This window comes from Ipomoea triloba, chromosome 3 (genome assembly GCF_003576645.1).
Source record: "Ipomoea triloba cultivar NCNSP0323 chromosome 3, ASM357664v1".
Classification (NCBI taxonomy): Eukaryota; Viridiplantae; Streptophyta; class Magnoliopsida; order Solanales; family Convolvulaceae; genus Ipomoea; species Ipomoea triloba.
The window spans coordinates 18884821-18898016 of NC_044918.1; the positions used below are offsets into that span (position 1 = coordinate 18884821).

General features: G+C 36.5%; 2 protein-coding genes across 2 annotated transcripts; both read right to left on the bottom strand.

The window, feature by feature from the left end:
* Nucleotides 1-2549: 2549 nt before the first annotated feature.
* On the bottom strand, nucleotides 2550-6257 carry LOC116012468 (putative late blight resistance protein homolog R1B-17). The gene is made up of 2 exons (XM_031252007.1): nucleotides 3477-6257; nucleotides 2550-3288 (listed from the first exon to the last, which is right to left on the bottom strand). Exon 1 carries the CDS (start codon nucleotides 6104-6106, stop codon nucleotides 3479-3481), a length of 2628 nt encoding a protein of 875 aa, XP_031107867.1. The 5' UTR covers nucleotides 6107-6257; the 3' UTR covers nucleotides 2550-3288; nucleotides 3477-3478.
* A 1187-nt stretch (nucleotides 6258-7444) lies between these two features.
* Nucleotides 7445-10526, bottom strand: LOC116012472 (SPX domain-containing protein 1-like). Its single transcript, XM_031252011.1, has 3 exons — nucleotides 10147-10526; nucleotides 8237-8363; nucleotides 7445-8120 (listed from the first exon to the last, which is right to left on the bottom strand). Exons 1-3 carry the CDS (start codon nucleotides 10468-10470, stop codon nucleotides 7684-7686), a joined length of 888 nt encoding a protein of 295 aa, XP_031107871.1. The 5' UTR covers nucleotides 10471-10526; the 3' UTR covers nucleotides 7445-7683.
* Between the last annotated feature and the right edge of the window lie 2670 nt (nucleotides 10527-13196).

Below are 13196 nucleotides of genomic sequence, written 5' to 3' on the forward strand. Positions count from 1 at the left end.
AATTCAATTTATTGGTCCATAACTATATTTTTATTATATATAATTTATTTTATACTATATATTTTATACAACCATATTGTAAAAACCTGGGATGGTTCTTATTGTACAAATAATTGGCTATTGCCCTTAGGGTAGTCATCTGATGCATTTGATTAATTTTGAATTAAATTTAAAGATGAAGGCACCATATTGATAGAAGAACAATCCATCTCTAGGAATGAAATTCTTAGTAACAACTAATTACTCGTCACAATTATCATAAATTAGTGACAAAACTTGAAATCAACACAATTATTGTCACAATTTAGTAATTTTTGTTACGAAATTATAGAGCGTCACAAATATTTGTAACAATTTCATCACAAAAAATGACAATATTAGTGACAATAGTAAACTTTTGTCACAATTGTTTCTCATTTATAATGGTACTAACCAATTGTATTTTTATTGACAAAATAAGTTGTCATAAATATTATAAACAAGAGTGACCAACAACTATTTGTCACAAAAAGTATTAACATTTGTGTCCACATTATATTTTGTCACAACTACATTTGTTCCCGTCATAATTATAATGCCGCCAAAATGCACATACATTTAGTGACAACAAATAGTGACAACGTATGTTACGACACTATTATTCTAGTAATAGTGACAACTTACTCGTAACAAATACTTACTTGTCACAATTACCATACTATCAGTGACCAAAAAAAATTTATCACAATTATCCCACACAACAGTGTCGAATTATTTTTTTGGTCACGAAAAGTGCATTATTTGTGACTAAATTACAAAGTGTCACAAAAGATTTGTCACTAAATGTCTTCATTCTTGTAGTGTAATGGTGAGCTGCATTGAGTGCAGGTAACGGTTTAGCTGCATTGAGTAATTATCATCAATGTGTCGTCTTTGTGTAACGGATGACTGTTTGTTGCCTTCGGGTCATTGCTTATGATTCGGGTCGGGTGCTGATGCCCAATTATCCTGTCAACCCTTAATCTTAAAAAAATTAGTGAGCACCACAAACCAAGTGAAATAGTGAGTCTTGTTAATTTGAGATACTTAGCCTTAAGAACAATTAACTTCTTTCCAGACTTAGAATGGTTTAAGCTTCGAAGTTTGCAAATCTTGATTGTGTTTACTCTCAATGCCGATGTACTGCAACCGAAGCCGGAATTACTAGCACTCCGTTACACTCACTAGAGGAAAAGTCGTTGCAACCATAGTATAAGTAGCGGACTTGTGGTAGAGGATGGTGGGACACTTTGTTTATCACACGCAACATTACTGTACTGAACTCACTATTATACTCTTGATACATTGAGATTAATAATACAAAATATACCGGTAACATTCTTACCGTCAAGGGTTAAATTGGTTACTGAACTTTACACGAAAATACAATTGAGTAATTAACTTTAAAAAATGAAATAAAATTGCAAGTGACTATCTAAAGAAGTCAAATTCATACAATCAAACAAAATATGACCAATATCATGTATAAACTATTGATATTTTTTTGAGAGAAATATAAACTATTGATATAGTACTTAAAATTTTTAAACTTAATTTTAAAATTTTGATTTGATGAGTATTAAACACGGCATATTCGACCCCCGCTCAATGTGATTCATATTATGTGGTCTTGCTCTTTATCTTCTTTCTATTCCTCTTCCACTCTTCAAAAAACAGAAATACACCCAAGAATACAATAATCAATTGAATCATAAAAGTTGTGTAAAGTGGTGATGGAATTTGGTGTGTAAAAGGGTATTCTCACACTGGATATCGTCTCAATCAGTGGACTGGAAGGGGTTGAATAGTAGGTGGTTAATCACAAGAGTGTAGAGTGTAGAGTGTTTGGAAGCTAGTTCAAAGAGTGAGTTGAGGGATATCAAGTGTTAAGTGTAATGATAAAACAATTAACTAAGGCAATATAATCAACAATCAATAGTAAAACTAAGTCTTTGGACTAGGTCACTAAAGTGTACTGTAGATGATATAGTGTATCCTTGGTTAGAGCTCATGTAATGCATTGGCAAGGGAACTAGGGAGATGCTAGTAGGTACCAACGCCGCTCTCGTGGTTGTTGGACTCTCAATTAACTTCAAGCCCACTCTCATGGTGACTCAAGGCCATTGAAATATTTTATCAAACATGTAGTGTTTGCATCCCCTTCCAACCCCTTTTTCTCAAAGGTAAGTTGGATTAGTGAGATGTGTGGCTATGATGTTTTCCCTATTCTCATAGTGAAAATACCTTATCCATATACCTCTTGCACAATGTGACCACAATCATACAGGAGTCAATACAAACCACCACGCTCACAACTAGAGCCATCATCAAGTCATTACACTTGCTCATAACTCAATTCAATCACGTAGCATCAATCGCAAAAGATGACTTAATCCAATCCCTAATTGATTATATTCTAGCTAATCATGAAATAAAATTAAAGACATTTTCAATAACAATTGAAAGCAATAAAATGCAAAGAAAGCAAAAAGAAAGACTTAGCTTTGATTAAGAGTTATGAAAATAAAATATGAAATTGTAAGATGAAATATGAAATTATTCTTCAAATCTTCTTTAAAGATGGATTGATTACACAAATGAAATGTTTGGAGAGGTTAGAGAGAGAGAGTGGAGAATGAAAAGGATCTCTAAAAATAACCGTCTAGGGATATTTATACCCCTCAAATCGCATAAAAAATACACTTAAAACATATTCTAGGCCCGTGGTCGCGATGGGGCTCACGGTGTGAGTTCCACCGTGACTTTACAGCATAGTTCGCAGGTTCCAAAGGTCACAGTAGAGTTCACACCGTGACCTCGACCGTGACCACCCACTCTGCATAGCAGTTCTGGTTCCAAAGTCATCTTTCACCTTGTAAACCTTCGAACTAGCCTTTGTAATCTTCATTAAAGTTGTAGCCCTTTGAGTTTCCGTTCCAATGCCACTTGAATCACCTCATTTGGACACTCCTAGCCCGAGATATGCGAGAAATACCAAGACGTCTCCTAACAAAGAATGTAGTCACGATGGTAGTCACTGCGTGACCACTAGCGTGAGCCCTGATTTTTCACTCTAAAATGCATATTTCTTCATATGCTTTGTTCCTTTGGATCCTCGAGTTATGTCATGATACTTCCAACTCGCTCTTTTTCATTTTCTTGACCTCTCATGACTCTTGGAACATGCCTTTGTGCGAAGATGACTTCAAAACACATTCAATTAAGCTCTAATTTACATCCATGATGTTATAATCACAGTCTCCAAATCACCTAATAAATGCATGACACAAAGGAATAAAATAAGCACATACTTAATTTCAATTAACATGAAACCATGTGAGTTTGATATCAATTATGCACATAAAAGTATTAAGAATTAGCACTTATCAAATCATAAGGCTCAAAACACATACATGTTGCAAAATCATATCCATAATTTATTAGAAAATATATATTACCTTTAAATCCAAGTACACCAGCAGTCCTCCACAATAAATTTATCATCTCCGTAGCCCAGGCGCTCTTCTTGAATTTGTTTAGCAGAATTAAGAAGGGAAGATCGACAGTTGGATAATATCATTAACCGCAAACAGCTAATATCAGCAAAACTAGCTGGAAATTCCTTCAAATCCCAACACCATGACAAAACTAGGCATTCAAGAATGGGGAAATGAGCACTACTCCAATGCATGAGATCTGACCTCTCAATTTGCAAGTACTTTAACCTGCAAAATTCATTCTCCCTTGTGTTCCACTCTTGGCCATGGAAATCATTCCCTATCAATTTCAGAATCTCAAGGTTGGGCAATGTGCCAATAATGGTCATATCCTCCTGTGAATGATAAGTATAATAAAGTGACAACTTCTTGAGATTTTCTGGCAAAGCTGTCAGAAGCCGAAAATAATCATTGTTAATTTTTTTATATGATGCTGCAATTTTCAAGTTCTCCAACTTATGCAAATTGGCAAGACCATTAAGTGAACCAGGCTGCAGCTCTGAAACGAGGTCGCACTCGATGTAAATCCCAAGTTCCTTCACGTTTGGAATTTTTTCCAAGTCTAGACCTTGATGATCAGGTAGATTCAACCAAGATAGAGCTTGTAGATTTCCTTGGACCAATGTTGGGAGAATGAGGAAAGAACCATTAAGATAAACATGCCTTAATCGTGGCATATCTGAAATATTAAATTCTGACTTCCGTTGCAGCACATTGAGAGTAAAAACAATCAAGGTTTGCAAATTTCGAAGCTTAAACCATTCTAAATCTGGAAAGAACCCTTTGGTTCTTAGGGCTAAGTATCTCAAATTAACAAGATTCACTATTTCGCCTGGTATTTGGTGCTCATCAATTAATCTTGAAGATATGTCCAACACCCTTAGCACCTCAAAACAGGGAAATGGTCTAGAGAAAATATTTTCCCATCCAAAATATAGAATGGAACGAAACTCCAAGGGTGTGTCAGTCTCATCATACCTTTCTCCAATAATTGCCAAATCCAAATGCATTAACTGACTGCTAATCCAACAAGCTTTTGGCATGCTTCTCTTTATTCTCATGAGAATGCGTTTAAGAGCATGCTGTTTTTCAAGTCTACCCATCTCAACACTATTCTCATTTATAACACACAAAAGTTTCTCCCTCTGAGCTTTTCTCAAGCAAAAGTTATGCAACACATCATGGACCCTACAACACTTCATTTTACCGCCAAAACTCCACTTATCAATTTGAACTAGACCTCTATCTACAAGATCCTGTAAGTAAGCTTCGCCCACTTCTTCCATGGTGTCATTCAACTCTACCTTTAAGAATCCCTCTGCAACCCATAGTCTAATCAAATTTTTCACACGAATCTCACTATCTTCCGGGAAAACACCAAAATATAAAAAACAGACTTTCAATTGCGGAGGTAAGTGGTTGTAACTTAATGAAAGAACTTTTGAACATTTTTCTTCCGGATCTGTGTTAAGCAAGGAATTCAGATTTTCAGCAATATTGCTCCACTGGTTTAGTGATGGTTGGTTGAAGGAGGAGAAGAGCCCAGCAACCACAATAATTGTTAGAGGTAATCCTTGACATTTTTCGACAATATCTCTACCAACTGTCTCAAATTCAAGGGGTACATTTTTTTCCTCAAATACTTTCTTGTAAAATAAATTCCAACTTTCATTGAAATCTAAGAATCGCATGTAATGAGGATTGTTACCTGAACTAGTATAGTCAGCCACCTGTTTGAGCCGTGTAGTTATCAATATTCGACTCCCATTGGAACTTTCGGGGAAACACCTATGGAGGTCATCCCATGCCTCGGTACCCCATATATCATCTATAACAATTAAGTATCTTTGATCCATCAACCTTTGACGCAGTCGATTTGGTAGATCAGAGATATCTTCTCCATTGGCATCAAGAAGGCTAATGAGAATTTCTTTAAGGTTATATTCTTGAGACACAGTAGCCCATGCTCGAACTTGAAAATGAGAAATAATCGATTCATCTTCATAGACTCTTCTAGCCAGAGTAGTCTTTCCGATCCCTCCCATCCCCCCGATTGAAATGACTTCCAATTTGTCTGAATTTGAATTGAGCTTGTGCATTATGGTGTCGAACTCATCATCACATCCTACCATCACATCCTTGGGCTGAGAAGAACGTTGGGAGAAACTACCAGCTTTGATATTCTCTATTCTGTTTCCACTTCTCGGCTCTGCAGAATGGTTGTTATTGCTCTTAATCTGAATAATCCTCCGTTCAATTGATTCAATCTTTCGCTTTACTTGTTTCAAGGTGTGATAAAGACTCTGAGGAGGCTTAAGTGGGTGATTTACCTGGTTGCAGCGCAGATAAAGTTTATATAATTGAGATTCAATCTTGGCTTCTGCATCCTGAGCCACACATCTGATCTCTGACTCCAAAACTCCCCTTGCCTTGTCCTTCTCAGAATCCTCTAAAAAGGCTTGCAAATATCGAATCTTCTCACACAGAGATTTGATGGTTTCTGGATCTTCAAAAATCAAACACGGAAGGGGCTGAAGAAAATGGAAGTGTATTGTATTTAGTAGAGAAGTGATATGAGCGAAAGCAGCCATTGAAGTAGAGAAAAATGGGTTCAGAATCACAAAGAGATGAAGCAATAATGGAATGGATCTGATTATCTTTCATCAATACCATTCTTTAAGCTATCATGTAAGTCAACTCTACCGACAGCCTGGACGCGTTCGTGGTCGGTAACTGTGAAGACTTGAACTATGATAAACTATGCTACAGCTGACCTGGCCTGGAATTCACCAATATATAATATTATAATATGATATGCCCAAATTATCAAAGTACTGGAATGCGGGGATTAGTCTTGTGGGTGACATTATTTTACTAAGTTTTATTATTACTATATAATAAGTGGTATGGAGGTAGGAAATTGCATTGCTATTTTCCCTCATAAATTTTGCCTAATACTTCTCTTGTATTTATTTTTATTGGGTGTCATGAACTAATTAACTAATCTATTTTTAAGTTTTAATTAAATAATAACAACTCAATCAAATAGTGCCACGTCAAGATAAGATTAGACCTTCTTCAATAGTGTGAGGTTTTTGAGAAAGTTATAGGTGTAATTATGAAAAAAGAAAATGAGATGGGAGGGAAAAAAGGAAAAAAAAAATTTGAAAGTAAAAAAATAATAATAATACAGCTTTACGCGCAAAACTTGACCACTTTATTAATAAAGTGGGACCACATTTACTGCAAAAATTACATATTACTGCAAGGATCAGTTCAACACAACTGTAGTATCAGTTCAACACAACTGCAGTATCATTTCAACACAACTGTAGTATCAGTTACGGAGATTTACGGGAGCCGCTCCTCCCACTTATTGAAACGACGTCGTTTTGTGACATATGGTCCACGGTATAACAACTAGCCCCCGCAAATTTTACTGTGGACCGCGCATCAAAACGACGTCGTTTTAATTAATGAAAACAGACGGATGAAATGGTCTCCGTTCCGCACAATTGTAGTTCCATCTCAACACAACTGTAGTATTAGTTCAACACAACTGCAGTTCCAGCCGGATGAAACGGCCTCCGACAACTGCAATATCAGTTCAACACAACTGTAGTATCATTTGAGATGAACTGTAGTATCAGTTATGAAAAATTTTGGGAACCGTTTCTCCCACTTATTGAAACAACGTCATTTTGTGACCATGGTCTACGGTATAAGTAATAATAAGCATAACATAATATATTAATCGCCAAGAACTTGTAGTCTGGCGGTTGCACTCTCATATGGAAGGGGGTGGATTTGAATCTCAGTAGAAAAGATATTAACTTTTTGTGCTTCAGTAGGTTGAGAAAGTAATTATGAACAGATACTGCATTGTAACAGAGAGTCTGTAGTACTAAAAAAAAAAAAAAAAGCAGTAATAACCAAAATAGACATACTGTATTTGTTTCTCACAAGAGGGAATCAGATTTAAAGATAAAATCATATCTGGTTACAGCCGTTCAGGACTAAACTTTTATGCATTTACCCTTTCTGTTAGTATATGAATATCTAATGCATGCATAACAGATGCATTTGCCCACAAAGAAAAAAAAAATTGACAATGCGGGGGATTAACATTAAGGCCTATTCCCCTTCTCCCATATACATCATACTCAGACTACTTTGCTGCTTGTTCCAGAATTGGAATTTTATTCCAAGTAGCATCTACTCCGCTAGTTTGCAGGGGTGGCAACGAAAAAACACTCACGGTTGAGCTTTTGCTGCGAATTTCTTTCAGAACCCGCAATGCAGATAAGGCGCTCTTCATGTGCAAGCTCTCCATATACTCGATCTCTGCAAGCTCCTTCGGGCCTCTGAGTAGACCATCGCTTTTGGCAGTTCCGCTGGTTGAAGGTTCATTTCCATCAGCTGCCTCAGTCGAGGATGGGGCTTCTTTCACAGGGAAGAGTCGATCAATCAGTATCTCGCATTCCTTCACAAGCTTGTAAAGCAAGTCGGTGGTGAAGAAGGGCTGTTGTAGGACTTTCTGAATGAAGGGCAGGCGAAGGAGAGTGCCAGTCCTTTTGTCATACTTCTTGAGTATCTTTGCTAGCCCTGTTACCACATCATGAATGTATAAGTTATATATGAAGAGCCATAAGTTTCTTGATAGACAAATTAAAGAATCTTTTCTAGATTTTTGAATTGATAATTATGCAAATTAAAGTTACCTGTGTAGTTAAGAGCACTGTAGTTTTCCAACAGAACCATCTCACCATGGAAGTCCACAACCTCCTTTCGGATTTTTATTATCTCATCATTGCAATCATTGGCCTTTGCCACTCTATCCTGCAGATCCTGCAAACCAATTTACAAAGAACAGTGTCATATGCAAGCCTTCAACTTAAAAGGAGCTTTTTTTATATAACTTTAAATAACAAGATAAAGCACATTTAAATCATCAGTGAAAATCTAAAAGAAAGTAAAAATTGCAGAAACATTATAAAACTAAAATGGAAGTATCAAAGCTAAAGAGTCTTCAGAAGTTCAGCACGGATATCCAAAAATTTGGCAGCTATAAGATGCAAATAAAACTAATTCCATGTAAAGAATGATTTCTCAACATCTCCATTTGTGTATATACCAACCTACAGTTATGCTTTTAACTTAAGATGAACCTTAGGATCACCTAAAGCATAACAGAATCAAGACAGATACGAGATTCTTCTGGCGTCATTGAACATGTGACACATGAACCACAGGGTCAACAAATCTGGTAAAGAAACGACTAACTTTATGTTGTATGTAGCTAATATTCTTTCTTTATTGACAACTTCAACTTCAGTACAAAAAAGGACTTGTTATCACCAATAGAACTGAACATCAACCTCCTAAACTCAATCATGACTGTTGAGATATTTGTTCCAATCACAATAACACTTTCATAGATAGTCTATGCTATTAACTGCAAAGCCACTTAATTTGGTGCTTTTTTTAATCCATAGAAAATAGCTAAAATGCAACAACCATGCTTCAAAAACTATGTGGACCTCCCTTAATAGTTGCCACCAAAAACAGCCAAAAAACTGTTTATTAGTTACATATACCAATTTACTATTTTGAAATTCATGAAAAGAAACAAAAAGATAATCCAAAACTGCAAAAATTAGTTTGTAGAGTAAAGAAACACCACCTAAATCTGCAACACCAGTCATCATGTCACTATTAATTATCCATTTCGTACTCATACATACTTACATAGCATTTATGTCCACACTTCTGCATAAGGGTGGCATTACACATTACAATGACAAGTCAAGTAACAGCTAAGAAGTTTTCTAGCATTAAGTATCATACTTATTGGTCAAAAATAATCCAAAACTTTGCATCTTGTGACAATTAATTTCATAAAATTTGATGCAATTTTAGTCGACCCTTTTAAATTGAGGAGTTTTTTCAAGCAGGTAGCAAAATTGACAAGACGTTCAATGTGTGATTATCAAATATGGAAATTTTGGTCAAAACGATCATTGGATTTTTACGCCCAATAATCCTAACTTTTAGGACCTTTGTGAACAAAATTTGGACACCCTCAGATGACGTGAGACAAATGCTTTAATTTTTTTTAGCTAATAATCCTAATTTTTATGATTTGATCCATCCTACTCGGCAGGATGGGATGGTTTGTGTAGGGACTATAGCATGACTCTTCTTCAAATATGGTCCACCAAGTATTTTACTAAATTTTATTACAGCAGTGAATGACATTGACAGGGGCACAGGGCAATGCATAGCGAGGTCAGTGTTAACAGACAAAATCCAAGTAGTTCACTGTAGTTACCCCGTATTATTTATCAATTAACACAAGACTACAACAGTCAGTATAGTTATGTATAGTGCTTGAAGTTACCTTCTAACGAACAGGAACAGTATAGTAACAGATCAGTGCAATATCAATAACTTCACAGTCACAGAGTGATAATTCTAAAATGGTGAATTCCTTATTTTCACAGATTTTCACAGAATTGGAATGAAATTCAAGGCGCAAGTAATCCAAATTACCGAACAACAGAGTAACCGGAACTCGATGAAGTTTGAGTATGAAATTGCAAGGAATTGGAAACAAAGCTGGATTTCTTACCTTCAATCTGATGATATACTCCTCTTCCTTCTCGACGAAGAAACTGTTGAATTTCTCGAGCTCATCCTCCAGCAACTTAACGAAATCAACCTCCGCCTCCGTCATGGCCTCCTTCTCTCCGCCACCATTGGAGTCCCCGGCGACAGCCAATTTGGGGCGCTTGTTGGGCCTATCCACTCCTCCTCCGTCTCCGGCAGAAGCCGATGATCCCTTGGGCTCAATCAGCTTGAGCCGCTTCTTCAGCTCCTTGTAGGACAGGAACTTGTCCCTCCATTCCGGCAACGTCTCCTCAATCTGAATGCTCAGACTCTTTCCGAACTTCATTTCTCTCTCTACAGAAACTGAGAAGAAAGAAGTGAGAGAAAATGAGGGGAAGTTGAGATGTGGAGCAGGGGAATATAACGGCAATGGAGGAGAGAGAATGTGCTAATTGGAAATTGGAGAAGCGGGGAATATTCCCTTGGGTGCTTTTCTGGAAAGAGGATATCTTTGGTTATATTCCTTTTATTTCGGTGAAATTACGCCATTTCTTTTTTATTTATTTTCAGAGATTTTATTTAGCCACCCGTGACGTGGCAGCTCGAGACTCCAAGACTGTGGAGCCGATAGGCTATAGCTCAGCCTCTCTTTTTTTTTTTTTTTTCCTCAATAACTCTTTGTGGGGATTTGACATTAATTTTAGAAGAGATATTTAGCACTTTACCGGGCGTTTGGTTGGAGGGAAGGAATTAGGTGGGAAAAGAATTGTAATTCCATGGGAAAAGAATAATGTGGGAATAAAGTGGGAGTTTAAATTCCAGTGTTTGGTTGGAGGAAATAAAATTACTAGGAATTTCAATTCCAATGTTTGGTATACATGGGAATTGAAAGAGAATAAGTAGTATAAAGTCCAAAATGCCCATTGTTATTATTATTATTATTATTATTAAATGACAAGTACACAAAAAAATAACATATTAAATTCAAATATCATTCATCTACTGTATCTCTTGAACTAGACATATTGTAATTAATTTTCATGCAAATACTTTATCAAATGTTAAGTTTCATAAGGTCACATCCAAAAAAACATAAAAACAAAAGTACACAACCTAATTAAACATAATAAAATGTTAAGCTTTCTAACGACATACATCAAAAAACAATTATAATAGACATATTGTAATTAATTTTTATGCAAAGAAAAGGTCAGACATCAATTTTAAGTTAAAAAATAAGAGGGGTAATTTTGACTCAGGAGTATATTTTTTAATTCCTAAAATCCATGGAATTAAAATCCCAACGGGGCCATGGGATTCTAATTCCATGAAAATAGGTGGGAATGGAATTTAAATTCCCTCCAACCAAACACCCTGTTAGAGTAACAACAGTACTCATTTTTGGCAGAGTAAAAATCAAAACATAGTTTTTGGACTAATGGTAAAGTTGGTTTTGGACTGATTTTTCTACTACAAATCATGATTTTTTTTTAGGCCCAAGAAAAAGGAAACTAATACATAAATGTATGTTTCACACAATTCCACGCCCAACCGGGCACGTGCACTACACGCACTATTCTAGGCGCATAAAAGGACATTTTTTCAGACTTGTTTTTTTTTTCTTTCTTTTTCTACCATTTTTTCTCTCCTAGTTGGCCTGCAAAAAACTTTTAAAAAAACCTCTGCAATTGAGGTTTCTCTATATATTTTTAATTTTAATTTTTACCACCAGTATTATAGTTCAATTTAATAATGTAAAATACTAACAACGGATGTTAAGTAGGTTGTGTCCAATTGTTATATCATAGATTAGGGTCTTGTTTTGTGAATCATAGACCGAGACAACATTCAGATTATGTACATACAACTGATATATTGCTTATCTTCCGTTAATACGTACCTCTTAAAATCAAGGTTGAAAAAATTGTTAGGTGCCAATTGGGCGCTTGGGGACACCTAGCGCCCTAGGGCGCTGATTATTTTTATTTTTAAAAATTTTTAATTTTAGTACCAAACACACCACCATTCCCAACTTCATGAAGTTCACGAATCAGTAAATCACTACGAAACACACTATACACCACCATTGATTCAGCATTTCAGCAAGTAAAAAATCAAACAAACACCTAATAGGCAGTCGACTAGGTTGTTGGCGGCATAGAATGACGATTCTGCCGAAATTCTAGGCGATCGGCCGCCACCTAGCGGCTAGACGTAATTTTTGTAACATTGATTACAATTAACATATTATGTACTTATTGTTAATAAATTATATACCTGCAATTAACATATTATGTACCTTCAATTTATTTATACAATGCAAGGTGGATCCTAATCCATGGTATAATGCTAGTATGATCCGAACCCATAAAACCCTGTCATTAATAGAAAAATACTAAATGTACCCTCAAGGAGTATTACTCTCGCCACATGTACATATTCTATTCAACAAAAAGAAAAATAATATGTGTACTCTCATTTTCTACTCCCAACTTTTATTCCCGCACACAAAATCTTGATGTAAACATTTGTATTGAGACTCATATGAAAAAAGTAGTTTATCAATGTCCGCCACTATTAGATGTATTAGGTGTACATGTTGTTCTGATTTAGTCTTACTTGTTAGTAGCCTATTGTATAGGACCTAACTTTAGTTGTATTATTGTTGTAGTGCTCGTGCTCAGTGTAACGATTAATAATTATCAAACATTCATTTGGTATCAGATTGCGATAGGATTCTTTCCCCTCTCTATCCATGGCCCATCCCGCATCTAACCGCACAATTACCCCCACCACGCTGCTCCTCCTCTGGCTGCCGCCCCCAACCACCTCAACTCAGCCCACCATTTCATGTCGATCAAATTGACAACACGAAATTATTTGTTTTGCTGCACACAGATCATACCATTCTTGCGTGGCCAAGGCCTCATCGGCTTCGTCAATGGTAACTCGCCATGCCCGTCGCGGGTTCTCGCTACAACCACTGCTGCCACCGGCAGCGCACCAGAGGAGGCGACCCCCCCCCCCCCCCCCCCCCCCCCCCCCCCCCCCCCCCCCCCCCCCCCCCCCCCC

Excerpts from the sequence above, each read along its gene's own strand:
- LOC116012468 (XM_031252007.1), bottom strand. The coding sequence starts at position 6,106 with ATGGCTGCTTTCGCTCATATCACTTCTCTACTAAATACAATACACTTC.
- LOC116012472 (XM_031252011.1), bottom strand. The coding sequence starts at position 10,470 with ATGAAGTTCGGAAAGAGTCTGAGCATTCAGATTGAGGAGACGTTGCCG. Across the intron at positions 8,364-10,146 it reads AGTATATCATCAGATTGAAG|GATCTGCAGGATAGAGTGGC; the intron begins GTAAGAAATCCA and ends ATTGGTTTGCAG. Across the intron at positions 8,121-8,236 it reads CAGTGCTCTTAACTACACAG|GGCTAGCAAAGATACTCAAG; the intron begins GTAACTTTAATT and ends ATGTGGTAACAG.